General features: G+C 42.8%; 1 protein-coding gene across 2 annotated transcripts in view; it reads left to right on the top strand.

The window, feature by feature from the left end:
- The window catches only part of SPTBN1 (spectrin beta, non-erythrocytic 1), a 93532-nt gene that overhangs the window by 35452 nt on the left and 34801 nt on the right, over positions 1-23279 (top strand). For both annotated transcript variants that reach the window (XM_075497031.1, XM_075497032.1), the window contains exons 2-16: positions 3816-3967; positions 9218-9391; positions 10183-10274; positions 11420-11500; positions 12302-12417; positions 13458-13570; positions 14200-14387; positions 15379-15496; positions 16899-17057; positions 17666-17968; positions 18783-18936; positions 19624-20494; positions 20641-20778; positions 21419-22175; positions 22434-22636. In XM_075497031.1, coding sequence (XP_075353146.1) covers positions 3816-3967; positions 9218-9391; positions 10183-10274; positions 11420-11500; positions 12302-12417; positions 13458-13570; positions 14200-14387; positions 15379-15496; positions 16899-17057; positions 17666-17968; positions 18783-18936; positions 19624-20494; positions 20641-20778; positions 21419-22175; positions 22434-22636 — 3619 coding nt within the window. The remainder of the gene's footprint in view (positions 1-3815; positions 3968-9217; positions 9392-10182; positions 10275-11419; positions 11501-12301; positions 12418-13457; positions 13571-14199; positions 14388-15378; positions 15497-16898; positions 17058-17665; positions 17969-18782; positions 18937-19623; positions 20495-20640; positions 20779-21418; positions 22176-22433; positions 22637-23279) is intronic.

The following is a 23279-nucleotide window of genomic DNA, read 5'->3' as shown; positions in this document are numbered from 1 at the left end:
GGTGGCATTTTTCTGAGATAAGTTGCCAGTTGTCCCCAAAAGCTGGCAGTGAGCAGGTGGGGGCCTGGCTCTTGCACAGTGCTGCAAGGTTTTCCCATGGGGCTGGAGGCTGCACCCAGGCAGCCAGGGATCTCGCTGCTTTTGGCCCTTCTTGCTGTGAATCAGAGGAAAGGAGGAGAGATGGGAGGAATCTATAGCAGTGAAGTTGCTCAGATGCATGTGGAGAGCTGACTGTAGGCTCAGCACGTGGAGTTAGCACTGAAAACATCACAGCTGTGGTCTCGGTAGAGATTTTCACACTATTTTTATCTGGTGGGGTGAGCAGGGAGGAGGACGACGACAGCGCTGCAGAGGATGGGTGGGGATCAGGTGAGAGGAGCGAAGACGAGAGTGAGCACGGGGTGGTGAGGAGCCAGAAAAACCAACTGAGCCCTTCAACATCTCGCTGTAAACAGGAAATCGAGGACCACAGAAAGCAAGACAGAGGAAACGGGAAGGCAGAAAGGGAGAGGCAGCAACTGTGTTTGAACTAGACTAAAGAAAACATGCATAACGGCACCAAGCATCAGCTACCAAAGCACAGAGGGCCTCCGCCTAGATGGGGAGATCCTGTAGGCTGTGTTCCCATCCTCTCCCTCACTGATAATTTGGTGTGCTTAAGGATGCTGAGGCAACACAGAAGAAAAAGAGTCACTGGAACTTTCTCAGGGTTTTTTCCCTGAATCCCCACTGCCTGAAGAATGCATTTTCACGTCCTCTCTTAGGGCCACCAGTTGTGCTGGGGTGGGGAAGCCTTTTTGGGAGAGTGACCCCGGGGCTGCGTCGGTGCCGTCCACAGGAGGGACCCGTCTTCCCCCTCCTGAAAGAGCTGCCTGGAGCCAGCTGATCTGTTGACTTCTTTTGACTTCCTTTCAACAAAGGAAGATCCTAAGCTGGTATCAATTAATACAACGGCACCAAAGTTTTCACAACCTGACTTGGCACATTACTGCATTTCCCATGTCATGTCTTTAATCTATTCAAAATTAGGCTCTGACCCTTCATTGTCTTTTACCAAAACCCCGTGGATGTTCTTTTCTCACCCATTACTTTTATCATGATCCCAAATTGGGAGGATTGTTGATAACCGAATAACTTTTGACCAAAGACTGTCTTTAATGGATGGCTTCATGATACTATTTGATAGCTTTTTTGTTTTACATAATATTTTCTATATCCAACTCTATTTTTAGGATCCTGTACATCCGTATTTCTCTTCAGAATGAATGTAACCACAGGGATCTCTGAATATTGTGCTTCTCTGTAGAGACTACAGGGATTAAATGAACAAACTTGCTGAGCTGTTTTGGGGCTTGTTCAAGCTGGCGAAGGGAGATGTGGTAATTTCTGTTGGAATTTTCTTTAAAAACCACCAACTATTGCAAGGTTTTTCTTCTGTGATTCATTTCAAAAAACTACTTTAACTAAAAGCATGGATTACTAGACAAGCAGATATGCCCATGCAGCATTCCCAGGAACTTCCTATAAATAGTTCATAAAATATATATTTAATGTTAGTAGACGCTATATTTAAATCATTACTTGGACAGACAACTATTTCCACTAGTCAGATGCGCTGGGTTTTTTCTTCTTTGGTCCAAGATTGAACAAGCTATGTTGTTACACCACTGGTACGGCAATGTGGTTAGGAGACGCTGAAGCTTTTGACTGCAAAGGCAATATTTATTTTTCTAGTATTGCCTTGCTGCGTCAAGGCTTGGACTTTCTAACGAACGGGCCGTTCTCCTCTTCGCACAGTGCCTATTAACAATGCACAGTGGAGCCCCATGCTCCTGACGCTGTGGTGTTCTGGCAGTAAGGGGCACGTGCATCCCGTGGCATTGGCGGCGTGGGGGGCAGAGCAGGGGCCAGAGGTTTGGGCAGCCAGGGGGGCACGCGCTGCCGCTTTTGAGAAACTGCAGTTGGCTCCTCTCGGTGCACTGGAAGGCAAGCTGCAGTTATTGCTAATTTCCTGTTCGCTTCCTATATCGTAGCAATCCACTGCTTCATGCAGGGTGAGGACAAACGAGTAACGCAAACTGTCAGTTCATTGAAAGCATATTGCTGTTTTATCACAAACCCCACCTTTTACATCTTTCCAAGCCCCATTTTTTAATTTCACACCTTCTAGGTAGGTAGAAGCTGTTACAAATGGGACCGTTTCAGTGCATTAGCTTTGGTCACGTCCTACCACATGGGTAGCAAGAATAAGTTCAGAAATACATGGGAGGAACTGAAATCTTAGGGTGGGGTTTATGTAATTGGGCAAACTGCCACTAAAGTGCTGGTCTGCTCTCCCACTCCTTGTCAGATTCCTCCTCCTTACCACCATTCTACTATATGATTTCTTTTCTTACTGTCTTTTTTCTTTTACTTGTTTCCCAAGTTTCTATCCCCTTCAGCATCAGTTTCTTTGTCATTCCTTGTCACCAAGATCAGGCTTTTGCTGCTGTCCCCAAGGTCCTGTGGGTGTAGAGGCTGTAGGTGGTTATGAATGTGCTGGGATCGTGCCCCCACCACGCTGCACTGCCAGGAAGGGGACACATCCTTCCTTTTGAAGGACAGCATCCACTGAAACCCTGGGTAGTCAGGTATAAACTCTGCGTTGATCTGCACCATCATTAACATCTTCTGTGTTTCAAACAACTTGGAGTTTTCTTAGACTTGCTTGGACTTACTTGGAGTTTTCAGAGCTGGACATGCTACGTTTTGGTTTAGGATTTACCAGTCTTCATGTCATGTTTCTGAACGTGCCAACAACTTTAAAGAGGCGATGGGAGACTTAGATGCTCAGCTGCTTGGAAAAGCAGACCGCTTTCATTCATATGTCTAACTATGGACTTCGGAGTCCAAGTTTGAGCACCTGTGTTTTGACAAATTTGGTCTGTAGTAGTTCCCAGCTCAGTGAAATGACTTTTTGCTAACAAGGAAGGGCTTCATCTAAAGCCCTTGGCAAAAGAATTTAACCACAAAGATGTATAGTATTTTCTGTCTGAGAGTTCTCGGCTTGGCAGATAGCTGTTTAGGAGTTTCTGAATTAACATGGACTGGAGTGAGCCTGTGCATTAAGAGAGCTCTTAAGAGAGCCAATGTTTTCGTGTCTAAACAGTTGTGAAAGACATGGAAGGGAAGGTGGAAAGAACCTATTTTTGTATGGGTTTAAATAAATGCAAGTCTACTTCAAGCATGCAGTTATGGAAAAGTTCATCTTGACATTGTGTAAATACAGCTACAAATGTTGAATGTGCAAATAAATATTGTAATGAGAAGGGAAAAAAGTAAATGGGAAGCTTTGGTGTCTGCTCTCTTTTGTATCTCTCTTAATCCAGAGTGACTTCTGGTATTTCAGGGGATCTGTTGTGGATTTATGTGTGTATTTGAGAGCAGAAGTTGGCCCGTTCTTCCAGTGGTGGGAGATAACTCTTGATCAAATTACTGGAGAATTTGATGAGTCCAAAGTGGCTTTTACACTGTAGCTCTACAACAGACACTTCACACCTTGAGAAAGCTGCTTATCTGAGCAGCAAGTAAGTCTGCAATCTATACTTCAGATTTAACAGATAGTAACTCAGTAAAATTCCCACTAACATTAGACAATGTCATAAAATAGGAAGAAAGGTGGATTTTCAGTGAAAAGTCCCAATTTCTTCAATTATTCTGCTACAAAGACAAGCCATACCTTTCATTTAATACTAGACATGTTTGAACATCACATTTTCATGTAGGTACATGAACTGTGATTTACTTTGAGTAACGTTGTGTTGTTTTCCTAACAGATGAACGTGAGGCAGTTCAGAAGAAGACTTTCACAAAGTGGGTTAATTCCCACTTGGCACGTGTATCATGCAGAATTACAGATTTGTACACTGACCTTCGCGATGGAAGGATGCTCATCAAACTTCTGGAAGTTCTTTCAGGAGAGAGACTTGTAAGTGTTTATTAATATTCATTGTGGGGCGTTTGGTTGGTTTGGGGTGGTTGTTTGGTGAATCCTTGGCTCAACTGGAGTACAGCAAAACTGAGTACTGAGGGTTCAGCACTGCAAATGTCTTTTACGTATTAAAGAAAAAAAAGTCTGTTGGTCCAGCTGGATCCAGACACCATTAAAATATCTTCCTATTGGCTTCAGCAGGAATCAAAGGAAGTCGTCTTCAAAGGCTCCTTGCTGGTGAGATGCTGAGTGCTTCCAGCAGCATACTGCCTGCTCCTGAATCTGTCAGGTGCAGAGCACTAAATGTTCTCCAGCCCCTTAGACCATCTCAGTAACGGTGAATTAGAAGTGCTGAGGAACATTCCCAGGCACTGTGGCCAGCTGGCCCATTTCTGTGCTAGTAAACACAGCCGCCGGATGCAGGTGGCTGCGTGCAGGCTGCCTGCCGGCCCAAGGCCTGGAACATCCCTTCTCCCTTCCCTGGAGCGTGCCGGGGGGTTGTGGAGGCCGGCTGCTTGGAGAGGGCCAAGGCCCCCCTGGGAAGCATTGCAGCAGTTTTTAGTTGTGGTGTTAACTGCACCCCACTGCTCAGGAATGCTCCTGGGTGTACTTGATTTTACTAGGATAGATAAGGCTTGGATTTTTTTGGTTAGAGGAATGTCTAAAATGAATTTAAATAAATGGGGCAAATTCTTCCTTTGGGTATGCTGGGAGAGCCCCCTTGATTACCAGCACAAGGGAGTGGTGAGTAAGAAAATTTCTGTAGTGAAAAATGCTGCTGCATGACAGGAAAACCGGGTGTCAGGAAATGGCTGGGTATCAGTTTTTCCTTCAGTTCCTTAAGTGATGGCTATGCTCTTAACTACCTAATTTAAAGCAATCTTTTCAAAGAAATATGGGTCTTTAGCTAAGACCTAAGGCTACATGAGGATGCGACTGTGTAATCGCTTGTCATCAAGCACTCCTATTAATGGAAGCTCCATGGCTTAAGACTCTGGTTAATGAATTGAACATATGGCCCACAGTGTAGTATCTGTACAGTAAGGCAAGAGAGGGAGCTTTCTAAATGCATCTGTGAGAGTAAGGGAACTCTGACATCCACAGAAGTACCCTCTGTGGATGAAGGCATTGTGTGGATGGAGGTAACTAATCTCAGTGTTTGTCAACTACAGTTTACTCTAAACATGTTTCTCTCTATGCCAAATGATTTACTTCAGTGAGGTATTAGGTTTGACATGTTCACTGCAAGTAGCAAATGCTACTCATACAGGAATAACGGAGACCAACATGCCCCATTGTTTGAGGGTTCAGACAGCAACCGTGCCACCTCTGTTTAAATCTTCATATCTGCCTGCCAAGATTTGACTTTCAGTGTCAAATAGCAGTGGTGAAGCTCAGACCGTCGTGTGACTCTGGCTGTGAGATTCATTTACATTTTTCACTCCAGGTTTTGAAAAATGGAAACAGAGCTTACGCAGCTGCTTGGGTGGGGAAGGTGCAGGAGCCACCCGGTGAGAACGCTGGATCTGCACTTGCATCATTGTTTGCATATCGCATTGGCAGCTGCCTGCACCACCACAAATTCTGTTTCGTAGTTCCATTATCTCAGGATGGAGGACAGCAGTCTGTTTGAACAGTACATTCCACCACACCTTCCTCTGCAAATAAGAATACAGATAACGCAATACACTAAACCTTGAGACGATTACACACACCAAAAACATTCCAGGAAGATCAGCACGTAGCATCCACTTGCTGATGTTCTCCAGCCTTTTGGAATGTATTTTAGCTGGTATTGGTTAGGTTCTGACATCTCCATGACACCCAAGCAGAAATCTAAAGGCAGTATCTTATGCAGAAAGCTTAAAATCAAGACAGGAAACATCAAATGGTAAGAAAGTAATAAACAAACGCAGAAACTAGCCTAGATAATTATTTTAATATGGTGTGTTGATTGAAGCAGTAGAACAAACAGGAATTGTTTCCTCACTTTTGAAACTGGGATTCAGATTCTGGAGCTGGAGCCATATGCCTGTGGAGCAGAGTCTGGGATTTAGGATACTAATCAGGGAAGCTGGACTGGCCTTTGCCCTCTGTAAGACCTCCAGTCTCATTTGCACAAACCCTGCATTTTTCAAAAGCTGTTGTGATTTTTGATGATGAAGACCCAGCGTCCTTGAAGGTGTGTTGGAGAAACTCAAAATGAGAGCGTCCAATAAGGGCAACATCTACATCTTCCTGTCTTTGCTCAGCTTGATCCTAGTGTTTAGTCCAGACTTTACTACATAAGGTCCTCTGTACAGCACGGTATTTGGAAAGAAAGTGATAGTGTGCAATAGTCTCACTGAGCAAAGCGGAAAAGAATCCAGTATGAAAAGACAGTTGTAATTTTGTTTGCACACACTGTTAACCAGCTTCTCCCAAACAGAAAAATAAAGCTAAGAATTGTTTTCAGCATAAAATTAAGCATTTAGCTCAGTTTCTTCTCTGACTATGTAAAGGATTAGTAAATTCCTTACAATTCCTGGATGCTCAAAGGTCAAACTGCTTAAGCAGATTCTCTGTAGTGAGTTCTGTCATGTTTTCTGTTGGAAAAGGGAAGATTTTTGATGTAAAAGATTTTCCTGATAATGTGCGTGTGAAGACTCTGAGTTTAGGTAAATACAAGAAACGATGCATTCGGTGCGCTTTCTTTCCCTCTGATTAATTTCTGGATCTGTGTTAGCCTGGTGAAAGTCGCATCTCACTATGTCTCCTCTTGAGGCTGTGCAGGAGAGTGTGGCAAGCGCAGCCACACCTTGTACAAACCAGACTCGGACGCCTCTTCCTCTTTTTGTTGCAGAATGGTAGGTTGAACTGTATGGCCTGCCGGTGCAGAGGGACAGAAAAATCGAACCTTCTGTCTTCTCAGGGTGCCCAACATTTTTTTTTTTTTTTTTGACCAGGTGATGCTGTCGTTCTCATCTGTGCAGAGATTTGAAGTGCCTTCTCGGGCCATTAATAAGTCATAGTTTGAACAGCCCTAGATTACACTGCTGATAAACTGTTACAGTCCCAATGGGGAATTTCTGAGCTGGAAAGTGTACCTAGTGCCGGAGCACTAGAAAAACACGTCAGCCTGCTCCTGCTCTACAGGGACCAGTGTCCTGTTCAGGTTTACTGTGTGTGCTCTGCTGCTTCGCGTACAGTCATTGTGTTTGTGGGAGAAAAAAAATCCTGCCAATAACGTGAAGGTTACATTTCCCAGATTCTTAATTGGAGAGTATGTTGTCCTACAGTGTGTGGGTGGGAGCAGGAGGTCTCAGGAACTAAATAAAACATCTATCGTGAATGGTATTAACTCTGTCACCTTGGTGCTGTTGCTTCTGAAAGCAGAAAAAGAGCTTTTGAAACTATGTTCTGCTCAGTAACTTGAGGCATTAGAGGCAGCGCAGTTACTGCTTAGGTAAGTAAGAAGGGCTGCGTTAAGGCAGGGGGACAGTGTCAGGTCTGCCGCTGCAGCTTAGAAATGGCCGCTGTTACAGTCCTTCCTGTGTTTTGGGAACATCACCATAAAAGTGAGCACACCTTGTCTAAGCTGATCTCGGCACTCAGGCGTGGCAGTGGGCTGGAGCGAGTCGTGGGCCGGGCAGCTGCAGGGTGCAGCCTTGCCTCCACCTTCCCCTGCAGCTGGGCGCTCCCTCTGCTGCCCTGGGAACAGCCTTCCTACCTGTATTTTGCAAGATTAAATTAAACCTGTAGTCCAGCTTACCACGCTCCTGGGTGACTGATGGTACCAGCAAAAGGCTGGATCCCGGATTGTCCCTGCTGATAGCGAGGGATCTCCGGTTGGTTTCAGCCAACCATGTAACCTCACTCTTGCTCCCACTCACGCTATGGCTCTTCACCCTATACTGGCAGCATTTGGGGCGTATGGTATGTGCACAGGCTGTACATGCAATTTGTGCCTCTTCGGAGGGACCGTTATACCCAAAAGCAGTGGCAGGTGCCTGGAAATTTTCACCCTTGCTGGGAGTTGTGGGTTGACTTTCTCTGCATTGTTACCCGGCCTCTGGAGGAGAACCGTGCTAACTGAAAGCTGAAGTGAAACTAATGACCTCGGGGATTTGTGTGTCCTGAAGGGCACCTTTCTAGCAAGCGTTTTGTCTTTATGGCACACTGTTATACAGGCTGCTGTTTCTAGGGACTGTAATATGGCTCCAGCTGAAACTCTTCCCCTTGAATGCAGTCTGAGGCGAGGATTTTGCCTGAGCTATTTCCATGGCCAGTTAATTATGTTCACTGCAGAAAACAAGGAAATTATGTCAATTAGCAGTTTGGCTGAGTACCTTTGGTGACATCTCAGTGAGCACTGAACAGGCTATTCAGCTGTAATCCTTATCTGCAGAACAAAGTTGCTTTAATTTTATTGAGTTTTACAGTAGACTACTTCTACATGCTGTTAATGTATTCATGGCTTTTTTCATTTGCACTGGGCCTTCATAAAATTGTGTTATGTTGGTGTGGCTGATGTTTTTATTATTGTTTTTATTTTCTTTTCCTATGAAGAAATTGTTTGGAATAAATCTCTTCTGTTATTTTCATACTACTTATCCTACTTCAACTGACCAAAAATAAAGCAATGACATTTCTCTCTCGAGGAGTTTCACCGAGTAGCTTACAGTCCAAATCTGAGCTGCCTTTTTGGAGAGCATGCATCTGTATTTACAGATACTCTCTGGAGCGTTCATTACCAATTCCCTCTATTGTGTGCATCTGCCAGTTATCAGTTTGTTTCATATCTTTATCTTTGGAGAATCTTCTTTTTAAGTGTGGAAGAACTTGTAGTGGAGAAAAAAAGCATCTTGGGAAAATGTAACAGGTGTGGCATGAACCTAACAAAATAATGTATTTTCCAGCTAGTGGATGAATATACTAGGCAGAAAAAATGAAGGAAGTAAGCAGGCAAAATACTTTGAAAGGGAAATGGAATTGGTGCCCAGTGTGTGCGGCTCAGGTCTAGGATGTTGGCGTTTCCACCACCGGTTTGACACATGCTACCATTATCCTTGTGTAAACGCGCTGTAAGATGCAAGGAGCAGTTTTGTCCGTTGAATCTGAAGAAGAAATGCAGACAGTATTGCTGGCTGGGAGTGGACAACATGGTGACTCATCTGCCTGGACTGAAGAGTTAACAAGCTGCTTTTTTTTATTGTTTTCCTTCCATCTACAGTAATACCTGTTTTACTTCTCCCTTTTACCTTCTAGCCTAAACCAACTAAGGGAAGGATGCGCATCCATTGCCTGGAGAATGTTGATAAAGCCCTCCAGTTCCTGAAAGAGCAAAGAGTGCACCTAGAAAACATGGGATCTCATGATATTGTGGATGGAAATCACAGGCTGACACTTGGCCTTATTTGGACTATTATCCTGAGATTCCAGGTAAAGATTTGTAAATACACAGATACATACACGTTTGAGTTTTCCCTGCTTGTTTGTAATATTCCTCATTGTGCTTTTTAAGAGTGCGGTGCTCCTAGGCCCTCCAAGATGATGGGAGTGAAAAGTGCTTAGCATCTGGCAGGACATGTTCCAGAGCTACAGGGAGAGGATACATTAGTCTTCATGGTGCTGCTATCTGTAGTGGCAGCCAATCAGTTTCCTGTGTGGAGAGTCATATGGTTTTATTTTTAAATTACTAATAAATATGAAGCTCCAGTTATAGACCTGTATGCTCTTGTAGACCTAGGAGGAAATGTTACCCTCAGCTGCTCTTCACTTCTGTGGTGATTATCATTAACCTGACTGACTTTGCAGTGAAGCAGATTAAGGGTGCCCACAGGAATTGTTTTAGTGTCCCAGCTAAAGACTGAGATTTCTTGTTTTCCAACAAGTTGCACGTTGGTCTTTGCCCTCAGTTAAAAAAGGCTGGAAAGTCCTTTTGCATTATAAAACCAAATGCAGGTTTGCCTTGACAGTTGGAAATAAATTTTCTCGTGAAGTTTAAACTGTTTTGTCAATGGGCTAAACAAAGAATAATCCTCCAGTAAAATAAGGGCAGATGAAGCTTTCTTTTGACATGAATGCTCTCAAATGAGGAAAAACATTCACCTACTTCCACCCTGCCTGTCATCGTTAGTGTTATATTCTGATATAATTCCTTTCATCTTGCCAAAAAAGGCAAACAGTGTGTTTTCTCAGAGAAATATTTAAAACTTCGATGTTAATTTTAGATCCAAGATATCAGTGTTGAAACCGAGGACAACAAGGAGAAGAAATCTGCTAAAGATGCTTTGCTTTTGTGGTGCCAGATGAAGACAGCTGGGTGAGTGTGGATTAAGTGATTATCTCTAAAGCTCTTACAGCATTTTGAGTTTTCATTGAAATAATTTTAAATGGGCAAACATGTATCTCTCCTTCAGTGGATTCAACCAAGAGAAGTGAATTGATGTTTACAAGTCAGAAAATTCTGAATTTATTATATTAATGCTGTGTGATAAACATAGCAATCCGATAATCCATGAATATATAGCAATATGCTGACTCTTTTTCACCCTATTCTGAAGAAATAACAACGATTCAGATGTTTGCCACCAACTTTTCCCTCTTTCCATATATATGGAAATATTTCCAGAATGTCTTTCTCTGAGAGTAGCCTTCTTGCGTAATTAAATATCCATTTGTAGAGATTCAGTATGTTTCCCCCAGGGAACTTGGATGTCCCTGTGATGACTTGGGGCACTTCAGCATTATTCTAGTGGTACTTCATCTTCTCCTTCCAAGAACTCCTATGAAAGGGGTTTGTGAGCAGCCTGAAATTTTTGGAGACTTGCAAAATACCCAGATCACCAAACAAATTAATTTTGTATCTGTGTACCCCTGGGGCACAAAGGTGGCTATCATATGTGCTTTGTTTAAAAGTCAGTGACTAGGGTCAGTCCTTGAAGATGCCCTGGGACAGCAGACGATTTCAAGGAAAACTTAATGTATCACTGCTCCTGTGGCACCTGCAGCCATCAGGTTTTACTCCTCTCTGTTCCTCCGGCCATTCCTGCTGTTCTCTTGAACTTGGTATTTTGAGTACCTGAAAATAATTCTTTGCCAGCAGCTAAATCAGGAGCAGGCCTTAGACTTGCAGGGATTTGAAACCTCACAGGCTGCAGGTTGGGCAGCAAGTTATAAAATCGTAGCTTCAAGTGATTACTTCGAAGTTCATTTAGAGCCTTTCTTTGGAATGCATATCAATTCTGCGGGGTTTACAAGAGTAAATGAGGTTCACCTACCTCTAGTGTCCCTCCGTGATTAGAGAACAGTCGCGATGATAGATTGTCCGTCGTGGGATGGTAATAGCCCACCCTTAGGTTTACAATAAATGTGTCACTCCTGCAGCCAGCTTGTAGTGACAGAGCACGCAGAGCTGCAGCAGGGATGCTATATTGATTGTGCTCTCTTCGGTTTTTGTTCTGTCAGTTACCCCAATGTCAACATTCACAACTTTACAACAAGCTGGAGGGACGGGATGGCTTTCAATGCACTAATACATAAGCACAGGTACGTCTGGGTAAATGTCTTTATGGATTTTGAAAGCTTGGGCTGTTGCGGTGTGCGCTGGGTTTTGCAGTTACCTTGCAGCTTGATTTTAAAATCTGTGGAGAGGAGAAAGTTGAAGAATTGCTGAGAGTTTTACAGCAACTTGCTTTAGAGCTTTACAGCTCTTGTGGTCACTGTGAGCTCATCTGGGCAGCAGCTTCTCGCATCACAAGTCAAAACAGGTTGTGTTTGGTTTCAAGAGAATAAATTACACACGTGATTGTTTTGGTTTGTGACTGACCAGGTTGGAAGAATAGTTTTTGTACCTTATCGAGTAACCGATGATCGTGTCTGGTCACCTAGAGTTCGGGGGCGGGAGCGGGACATGATGCACAACCACAGCCTGGAGGGGAAAGAAATCCCTGTGGAGGGATGGCAGAATCTGGTGCTAGACTTTGACGTGGCTGGGGATGCTGCTTATTGGCGTGCTCAGGTGAAGTTATTGGGACGACTTGCACACTTAGACGGGCACGAGGAGAGACTGAGTGACCACAACTTTCCTCCTTTCTTTTCCAGGTCACCTTTATCCCTGGTAAACTATCCTCCGTTTTTTGCCATGGGCTAGGTTCTGCCATGGCATGTGCTAGGCATTGCTTCATTCCTTTAATAATGCGTTGAAATGCACAGGGCTACTGGGCGAGCAAAGCCTTGGCAGCATGAGGGGCCAGGTTTTCTGAGGATTGCAGATTTTAGTTCATTTGTTCATTTAAGGGTGGCTGCACTGTGCTTTGGGAAATCTAAAGAATTTTCCATCCTGTCTAGGCCTGATCTGATTGATTTTGACAAGCTGAAGAAATCAAATGCACACTACAATCTGCAGAACGCTTTTAACCTTGCAGAGCAACACCTTGGTCTTACTAAGCTCCTGGACCCCGAGGGTAAGAATTCCTGCAGTTTCAGCACTTCACGGCTCTTTGTGGGCTCTTTTCTCCCACCACTCCTTGTTGCAGGGCACAGCTTTGTGATAGCTTTTTGTGTTAAAGAGAAGCTGTATGCTGCTGACTCATCTGGTGGTACAGCCAGAGAGGGAAGGAGAGAAAGCAAGATGTCTCCTGCAGTGGTCTGAGCAGCGGTAGCACAAGAGCCCTTAATCCTGTGTTTATTTTCCCCCATCTGACAAGATTGCAGGACTGGCCATGTATACATAAAATCATTCTAGTTAGGGGCATCCTTCTGATCTGCTCTGAGAAACACTTTCTGTGAGCTGGAAGGTGAATGATGTGGATTTCAGCAACAGTTAGCAGCCTCTTTCGCAGACTGTCAGTGACTTTTAGCCTGTGTTTTCGTGAGAGTGTGCGTGCTCATGCGTATTGGAAGGCGTGCTCGCAATGCTAGGAGAAGAAACTTTCTTGTCACAGGGCAAATAGAGGCTATGTGTTTGGGCGAGTTTCTTCTTGCTTATTTTCCAGTGCCTCCAAATTGCTGCAGGAAAGGAAATAATTTGTTTTCCATCTGTATCTCTCAGAAGATTTGCCTGGACAGACACACAATTAGGTTTGAATTCCTCTCTCCAAATACTGATATAGCATCGAAGTTCTCAACTAACAGTAGTTCTGTCAACTCACACAGACTAGAGAAGTTATTTGGCCATGCACAAGCTGTGGCAAAGTCTGGAGCCTGACCCTAAGACCCAAAGGCCCCTGGCCCACAGACGTGTGCTTTAGCCACAGTCCACACTAAGACAAAGAGATAAAGGAGCACTTCTTAGTGACAGAGTTCAAAACTGTACAAGACCAAGTAATCCAGAACCAGCCCAAAGCTGCTGAATTTATTTCTGATTAGGACATAAGTCTTAGGAGCTGAACTGCCACTGAACCCACCTCTCTGACTCTTGAACGCGTCCTTGTTGCATTATGAGCTTTGTTGTTTTAACCCACGCACGCTCAGTATGCTAAGACGACTCTTGTTTGCTTTGCAGATATCAGTGTTGATCATCCTGATGAAAAGTCAATCATCACCTACGTGGTGACATATTACCACTACTTCTCCAAGATGAAAGCTTTAGCTGTTGAAGGAAAACGTATTGGAAAGGTTTGCAATTTCAGTTATAAATTGTTATAAAGCAGTTGAAAGATTTCTGATTTTTTTTAATTTTCCCTCTTGGGTGTTAGTTTTTTAAGAGTCCACTGCATGGTAGTTTTTAGTGTTGCTTTTGAACGTGATTTGAATGTTAAATATTCCCATATGACTGTGAGGAGTAGTTAATTTCCAGCTGTCTCGTATTAGAAAACATTTGGCCGGTGTTTTATTTTTGCTTGTTAATTTTGCATCATTGCTGCTTTTCCTTTCTCATTAACTGCTCCTCACCCTCTGGGTCCTCTGTCTCTTCTGGGGCCCAGAAAAGTCCCTCATTTACAAAATGTGCAGTCATTCTCTGCCCTTTGGCGAAGTTGCCCCCATCTTTACAGCTGGCAGACTGAACATGAATCCTTTTGTGAGCCTCAGCTCTGCCCCTCTATTGCTGTGGGATCATGGGAATTCACTGCTGAAAAATGCAAAGCCCTCATTCCTCTGAGATCCCACCCCCGTGGCGCTCAGGAGTGAGTGGTCTGATTCATAAGTCAAGTCTCTCAACAGTTTCTTTTATGTAGCTTGTTGGATTTAAATGACTGAAGAGCACTGCCCTTGTTATTCATGTTATGTTGTGCTGCTTGTTGCAGGTGCTTGACAATGCCATTGAAACGGAGAAAATGATTGAAAAATACGAATCGCTGGCTTCCGACCTTCTGGAGTGGATTGAGCAAACCATTATCATCCTCAACAATCGCAAATTTGCCAACTCGCTAGTTGGTGTGCAGCAGCAGCTACAGGCATTCAACACTTACCGCACAGTAGAGAAACCACCCAAGTAATTTTAATCTTAGCTTAAAACGACAGTGGTCTTGGTTTTTTTAGTCAATCGTTGATTTTTTAAAAAACAAACACATCCAACTAATTTTAATCTTGGCTTAAGAATTTATTTTTCTGAACAGACACAGATATCATATTTCTAATTGGCACTCATCATTATTACTCAGGGCCTGTTTGCTTTATGCTGTTCAATGTGCAGATAATAACAAGTGTGTCGCCTGCAGGATCTCAGAGTCCTGGAAGCTGTCACTTCACTGAGATGCCTGCCTTATAATATGAGTGGTAATAGCGTACCATGTTAGTATAGCAGTATCACCAGTCATGCTTGCTAGTAGTGTATAATACCAATACGCTGCTATTAAAAGAATCTTACCGCTTATCCAAAATCAAGAGGAAGTGTGTCTGGCTTTGTAAAACGTAGCTATGCTTACTAAAGCTGATATAACCAAAACTGTGCAAATTATTTCTGGAAAGTTTCTTCTAGCATTGTGATATCAGATCTGTTTATTATTTTTGCCTAGTATAAGTTCTAATGGATAATATTCACAATCCAAAACATTACTGAGTATCCAGACATCTTCTAAAATTGCAGTCTATTCCCTAGTACCTATGCAGTTTGTTTATTTCCCAGGCGTACAACTCAGGGAAAGCAGTGGGCTTTAAATAAAAGTTCAATTTCTTGAGTTGGTAGAGTAAACTAGGGCAACACACATAGTCGAATAAAAAAAAATGCCGTCTTCTGCCCCCCAAGGGGGTTTAAATCTAAACTCACAGACAGCTGACTTCTGTGAAGTTTCTTTTGCTGTTTGACCCAACTGGTTCCAGGGGATGTGTGGGCTATTTTGATTGCTTCCAGCTTTCACACAAGATGAAGGTGTTTATCTGAATGCTCCAGTCTTAATGTCAATATTTTAAGGAAGTGCTTTGTAATACCTTAGTAGCAATGAAAGCTTCATTGTAACTCAGTTCTTCTGCAAAATTTTGTTTAGATTTACAGAAAAAGGAAACCTAGAAGTGCTGCTTTTCACCATCCAAAGCAAAATGAGAGCCAACAATCAGAAAGTATACATGCCAAGGGAGGGCAAACTCATCTCTGACATTAACAAGGTAAACTGAGCTAGCTCCTCCTGTGCGACTCAGGATTTTGTTGTTTTCTTTCAGTCTCTTTCTCAGTATACGGAGAAGAAACACATTTGCTGTCTCCAGTCTTGATGTGGGGGACCATAAGGGATGGGAGAGGTGGGGTGACCTTTTCTTACAGCTCAGAGTCATTAATCTGAACCAAGTCCCTGGGTATCCTCAGCATCTGTAGGATCTTCTGCACTGGAAGAACGCTCAACCAACTGCATTCTGTGCAGTTGGTTATGGATCTAGTAGCCCTGCTTTGCTTTTCCGGGCTCCTGGCTATTAGAGTTAATCGACAGAAAGTAGCAACAATATCTAGGTATTGCAGCCCTCCCCATTTGCCCTGCTGCCCGCAGTGTGGGAGAGTGAAGGAAATGCTATGACCGATCTTGTGGGTTCCCTCTCAGGGTTTATGCAGCTATTTTTTATGCTGGCGCAGCTGGCAGAACAGCAGCAGAACTGACAAGCTCTCTCAAGGATAACAAACAACTTAAAACTGTGAGCTTTCCTCGTTTGTGTTTGATCATGCTTGGCATTCCCAGAGCAGCTGCTGTGGGCGTCTGTGGCCTCGGTCTGCGTCCTAGAGAGCAGTAAACGGCCCAGCTCTCCTGTTTGCATTAGGCCCCTGTGCTTGTGAATGCCTAAAATACTTGGGTTTCAGGCAGTTTCACATCTGCTAGGATTTAGAAGAATCTAGGATAGTTTGTGTTTAACTGTGGGTATTTTTGTTGTTTGTAAGAAGATCTGAAAGGTGATTAGCTGGCTTTCAATATGCTTCTAAGACTTTTTATTTTTGTAATATTAATGTCACGCATGCAAATAACTTTTGGCCTTGGGGGGAAAAAAGGACTTGTATGCACCAAAATTAACGGAATTCTGCAGTTGTTTTCTTTTTCAAAGTGGATGCAATAAAGAACAACAACTGTATGTTGATTGTAGAGGTGAGAGGGCATGAATCTCTAATTTTCATTTCCTAAAGGAGGAAGATAGAATCTGCTTATTTGGGAGTAGTGCTCAGAAGAAGTTTTTTTAAACAATACTTTCTTACACATTCAAGCCAGGTGGTTTGCTTAGGCTTTGTTGGAGGCAAAAACCAAATGTACTCAAGAAAATGCATTCTGAGATAAACAAGTCTTATACCCCTTGCTCAGAAAATGAATGAATGAATTGATAAAAAATTTTAAGTTGTGCACTTATATTAACAGACAAGGTGTAAGGCCAGCCAATACAAAACAGATTTATTGGCATATAAATAAATAAGCCAGTTTTGTGAAACTTGACTGTAGTGACTTCAGTCCTGATTTCATGCAAAGATGATGTGATTTATCATAATCCTATAAGAATGTGTGTTTAGAAGAGGCATGTTTTTTCTCCACGTCTTCAGGCCTGGGAAAGACTGGAAAAAGCTGAACATGAAAGAGAACTGGCACTGCGAAATGAGCTCATCAGACAAGAGAAACTGGAACAACTTGCACGCAGATTTGATCGCAAGGCAGCTATGAGAGAAACTTGGCTGAGTGAAAATCAACGTCTCGTTTCTCAGGTCCTGCTTTCAGAAATTGTCCGTGTGACTAAAATGATTCCCATGAGTAATTATAGGATACAGTTCTTGCAAAGAGAACGTTTCCTCCCCTGTGCCTCATATTTTACTGAATCTCTGTATATTTATATTTGTTGTATGTGTATATTTAGAGTATATGTGTATGTACTGTATGTCCTATCTTTAATGCGTTTGGGATATCCCTTCCTTGAATCTATCAGTCTGTGCTCAGGAGATACTGATGTGGAAATATCTACCCACAGTCAAGATTTTCTTTATCTGAATAGTTTGGTCAATTCAGTGGAATTAGCCCAGGAATTGATTTTGTATTTTAATATTAGAGATGACTTTAAAAATAAATCCACACCCCCAGCTTAATCCTGATGGCCACTATGATTCTTTCCCCAAAGGTAGTAAATGATATCTCTGATTTTATCAGTGGTTCTCTGGTTATCAGAGGTATCTCTGGTTTTACTAAAGAAGACTTTCAGAGCGTTTTGAGATCCCAAATTTGCTAACAAGTGTATTCTGCACAATCAGAAATCATGTTATGAGCAGTAGGGCTTTTCTCCTCAGCAGCCATTACTGAAGAAGCATCTCTGTCTTTACAGGATAATTTTGGCTTTGACCTTCCAGCAGTAGAGGCTGCAACAAAAAAGCATGAGGCCATTGAAACAGACATTGCAGCGTATGAAGAACGAGTCCAGGCCGTGGTTGCAGTTGCGAAGGAGCTTGAGACTGAAAATTACCATGATATCAAACGCATTACTGCGAGAAAGGACAATGTTATACGCCTATGGGAGTATCTCCTGGAGCTGCTCAGGGCACGGAGACAGCGGCTGGAGATGAATCTTGGTCTGCAAAAGATTTTCCAGGAAATGCTGTACATTATGGACTGGATGGATGAGATGAAGGTAGGTGCTAGCCATTTGAGAACATAGTCCAAATATTCTGGAAAGGTGTAGATGTCCTTTTTTGTAAATTTTTAAGATTCATTTCGCCCCTCTGGTTTAATAGACAAATGCAGAAGATAGACATTCAAGAGCAGTGAACAAATTCTTTATACCTTATGACAATTAAAAAAAAATAAATATTAAAAACAAGTAAGGAAAAAGAACAAGTTTGCTCCTATAAAAAGCTACTTTTCAGCTTCCTGTCTCCCTCATAAGGTCCAGAGGCGTTGGTCAAAGTGCTTGGATAAGGATGATAATTTCGGTGAAAGGGAATTAAATAATCTCTCTTCATCACAATTTACATTGGGAACAAGTCACCTCTTCACCTCTGTGCTTTAAAAAGCATGAATTTCTTCCTGTCTGTTTTCCTGCCATCTGGGAAGGGAGAGGACCATGACTTATGTTCTTGTCCATCAGCCAGCAGAACTTGAAGCTGTTGGAGGAAAGATGTGTGTAGCTCAGTGGCAGCTCACAGCACCTGGACTGAGTGCTTTCCTTTGGACCTGCTGAGCTAACTTAGCGTCTCATCATCCTAGACTTAAAACTGAATTAAAGAGCGGTCAAGTTCTTCATGGTTGCCAGTGACTTTAAAAATTGGTTCAAATTCATATCAGCCATGTTTTTATACATTTGAAATAGCTCTCTTTATGGGCCTGGTGTTTCTCTGGACTTACTTCAGTGTAACAACAGAGAACAGTGTAATGCTGGGAGTCATTAAGAAACAAACAGCTTATGGCCTTCAGCCTATTTTACTTGTCTTCTACATTTTGATCAGGTGCTTCTGCTGTCTCAAGACTATGGCAAACATTTGTTAGGAGTTGAAGACCTGTTGCAGAAACATGCTCTTGTGGAAGCTGACATTGCTATTCAGGCTGAGAGGGTGAGAGGGGTCAATGCATCTGCTCAGAAGTTTGCCACTGATGGAGAAGGTAACTAGCAGCCAACACATCCTTCTTTGTCTTAATTACATATGAGGTTATCTATAAGCCTCATTAGTTCTGCAAGACATGTTAGGTTAAATTCAGCACCAGAATAAGAGAATCCAGCTTCGTTTGTTCCTTCTTTACTCACTGTGTAATGATTAATTTGTCCAGGTACCTGCTCAAGAATTCATTGTGGCGTTGTGTTTTGCATAGGATGTCACGCTCCTAACCAGCAGCTGCTGTAACTTTGTAGTAGTCACCATTAATTCCCCATTCCATGTTTCTAAATTATTGGACCCAGTCTGATATTGTCCCAATTTATGCTAAATAAAAGCAATTCCACTAAACGAGTGTCATCAGCTAGAGTAAATGGTGTTCATTTTGTGCAGTTGTGTGTATGAAGCTGATATAAATCTGGAGTAGTGAATTTTGTTTCACTGAAAAGAGTCATGAATATCTTTCCTTTCTTTTTTTTTTTTTTTGTCTTTATGCAAAGAACAGTATTTTCTGATGTGTGTTATTGTACGGTGGAGCTTGAATAGTTCATGCTCACTTTCAGGAGGCTAACTATGAATTCTTTTACATAAAGTTCATAGATGAAACAAACAGGAATTAAGAACTCTGTGTATGCCCCAGCTGTAGAGATGAAAATGAATCAGTCCAACTTGTAATGTACATTCTCTATTTGAACAGGTTACAAACCATGTGACCCGCAGGTTATCAGGGACCGCGTCGCTCACATGGAGTTCTGTTACCAAGAGCTGTGCCAGCTTGCAGCTGAGCGCCGGGCCCGCTTGGAGGAGTCCCGGCGCCTCTGGAAATTCTTCTGGGAAATGGCTGAAGAAGAGGGTTGGATCAGGGAGAAGGAACAGATCCTGTCATCTGATGACTACGGGAAGGACCTAACCAGTGTTGTCCGTCTCTTGAGTAAACATAAGGCGTTTGAAGACGAAATGAGTGGTCGTAGTGGCCACTTTCAGCAGGCAATAAAAGAAGGTGAAGACATGATTGCGGAGGAGCATTTTGGGTCTGAGAAAATCAGAGAAAGAATTAAGGATATCCGGGAGCAGTGGGCTAACTTGGAACAGTTATCTGCCATTAGGAAGAAGCGTCTGGAGGAAGCCTCTCTCCTTCACCAGTTCCAGGCTGACGCTGATGATATTGATGCATGGATGTTGGACATCCTCAAAATTGTCTCCAGCAATGATGTTGGCCACGATGAATATTCCACTCAGTCCTTGGTCAAGAAACACAAAGATGTGGCTGAAGAGATTGCAAGCTACCGGCCAACCATTGACTCGCTTCACGAACAAGCAAAGGCTCTACCGCAGGAACACGCCGGATCTCCAGATGTGCAAGGCAGATTGTCCGGAATAGAGGAAAGATACAAAGAGGTTGCTGAGCTGACTCGGCTGCGTAAACAGGCCTTGCAGGATACCCTTGCTCTGTATAAGATGTTCAGTGAGGCAGATGCTTGTGAGCTTTGGATTGACGAAAAGGAGAAGTGGCTGAATAATATGCAGATTCCAGAGAAGCTGGAGGATCTGGAAGTGATCCAGCACAGGTGAGAATGCCTTTACCAGGAGGTTTGGGGAATACTGGGTGGAAGGTTTTTTTTGCACCAGCTACCTTCCTCAGCTTGCCTCTGGCTCAGATTCTCTAATGCCTGTGTCATCTTTGTTTGTTTGTTTGTTTTTTTCCCTGCTCCAGATTTGAAAGCTTAGAACCAGAAATGAACAATCAGGCATCCCGTGTTGCAGTAGTGAACCAAATTGCTAGACAGCTAATGCACAGCGGCCATCCAAGTGAGAAGGAGATCAAAGCACAGCAAGATAAACTCAACACAAGGTAAGTGAAGGCCTCATGCCCACGAACATGACACTGGCCGAAACAAGTATGGTGGGGTCATTTGTGTTTCTTATATGTGTTTTTTAAGATATTCTGATACTGTTACCTGAAGTATCTTCAAGCTGGCCTTTAAAGCTTCAGAAGGAAAAAGAGCTGTGTCTTTCAGTGTTTGATTAACAGATGGAGTTTTGCTATTGACTTCAACCAGGTCCTGAGTGTATCAGTACCTTGATTTTGAGAGCTGGAAATTTACAGCAATGGCTATTATGATAAAAAAGAAACCAATATAATTTTGTGTAAACTCACTCATTTTTTGGCTTCAAAAAAAACTGAGAGAGTACATTTAGTGTGAAAATTAGATGTAACTAGCAATTTTTCACTTCAGGAAAAATTATACTTTTAAGGACTCAGTATTGCTGGTACTTGTCATATTCTAATATACTCCATAGCTTGGTTAGTGGTTGTTTTGCTAAAACTATTGCTGATATGGGAAGGACTGAAAAAAACATGAGTAGTTAGGTTATTTCATGGCTTACCAAGCTAATGCGACCAACTGCTCACTCAGCAACGTTGCTGTATCCTTTTCCCTTATTATACACAAATCTCAATTTCTCTGCTTTTCTCTCCTCACAAATTTCAGATGGAGCCAGTTCAGAGAACTGGTAGATAGGAAGAAGGATGCTCTGCTCTCTGCTCTGAGTATCCAGAACTACCATCTTGAATGTAATGAAACCAAATCCTGGATTAGGGAAAAGACCAAAGTGATCGAATCCACACAAGATCTGGGTAATGATCTAGCTGGAGTGATGGCCCTGCAGAGGAAGCTGACGGGCATGGAACGTGACCTGGTGGCCATTGAAGCCAAGCTAAGTGACCTGCAAAAAGAGGCAGAAAAGTTGGAATCCGAGCATCCTGACCAGGCACAGGCTATCCTTTCACGGCTCGCAGAAATCAACGATGTCTGGGAAGAAATGAAGACCACCCTCAAGAACCGGGAAGAGTCCCTTGGAGAGGCAAGCAAACTGCAGCAGTTCCTGAGAGATCTGGATGACTTCCAGTCTTGGCTATCCAGAACGCAGACTGCAATTGCATCCGAAGATATGCCAAACACACTGACAGAGGCTGAGAAGCTGCTCACTCAACATGAGAATATTAAGAATGAAATCAACAATTACGAGGAAGATTATCAGAAGATGAGGGACATGGGTGAGATGGTGACACAAGGCCAAACTGATGCTCAGTATATGTTCTTACGGCAGCGCCTACAAGCTTTGGACACTGGATGGAATGAGCTTCACAAAATGTGGGAGAACAGGCAAAATCTCCTTTCCCAGTCTCATGCCTACCAGCTATTTCTCAGAGATACCAAGCAAGCAGAAGCATTTCTTAATAATCAGGCAAGTGGTCAAGATATACCTTATTTCATTTCTACAGGCTGGCACCATATACTGCAAGCAATTAACAAACAAGATCATTTGGCAGGAGACCTAACAACAGATAAATTGCCCCTTTTAAACTATAAATTGCTTTTTGTATTTTACTTCTAACTGTTCTTGGGAGATGTTTCCTTTCATATGTGGTGAATCTGTTGTTGGAGCAGACAGCATAGCCTGAGCGTAATACTTATGTCTCTCTGATTTATGCTTTAATCACAGGAGTATGTTTTGGCGCACACGGAAATGCCCACTACCTTGGAAGGAGCAGAAGCTGCTATTAAAAAACAGGAGGATTTCATGACCACGATGGATGCCAATGAAGAAAAGATCAATGCAGTTGTAGAGACTGGCAGGAGGCTAGTTAGTGATGGGAACATTAACTCTGATAAAATCCAGGAGAAAGTGGACTCTATTGATGACAGGTAAGGTCAGAATGGTGGCAGAATGTAGCTGTTCGTACTTTAATTCTGTTCTCTGAGAGATGACCTTTTACCAGAATCCAAAGGCAAAGTAACATGTTAGAAAATGTCTGTTGCAGACTGTTTTCTTTGTCCTGTGGAAAAATAGGAACGGTAATGTTTCAAAAATGTGCTGGGCTAATCTTAATTAAATATTACCTCTCCCATTTTCTAGAGACTTACTAGATAATGAGCTCACTACCCAGAATTTGGCTATATGAGTGTTGCTATATAATTCTCGGAGTATTAACAGACTTTATTATGGTGGGAGTTGTAGCAGTTAGCTATACCTGGTTCCACAAGTCTTAGTTTCCTCTGCTACCTCCTAGCTGATTTAATTATAATGATGTATTCCTGTCCTTCCTCTGAGGATGGAATGTGGCTCTTCAAGAGTGTAATTGGCATTGTATCTCCCCCACCCGCTTGGCTTTGATCGCCTTTTCCAACTTGTCTGGCTCTTCCGAAATCAGATTAGGAAGCATTGGTACAAATGTGTCTTTCATCCTAGAACAAGTCTTTTGCTTTGTCTCTTTAGCTGTGGCCTGGATGCTATAGAACATTAAGAGTTTCTTTTTCTTTGCAAACCAAATGTTCAGTTTTGATGGCT

This window comes from Mycteria americana, chromosome 3, assembly GCF_035582795.1.
Source record: "Mycteria americana isolate JAX WOST 10 ecotype Jacksonville Zoo and Gardens chromosome 3, USCA_MyAme_1.0, whole genome shotgun sequence".
NCBI classification, from domain to species: domain Eukaryota; kingdom Metazoa; phylum Chordata; class Aves; order Ciconiiformes; family Ciconiidae; genus Mycteria; species Mycteria americana.
The sequence above is the reverse complement of the archived record's forward strand: the minus strand, read 5'-3'. Positions and strand labels throughout refer to the sequence as shown.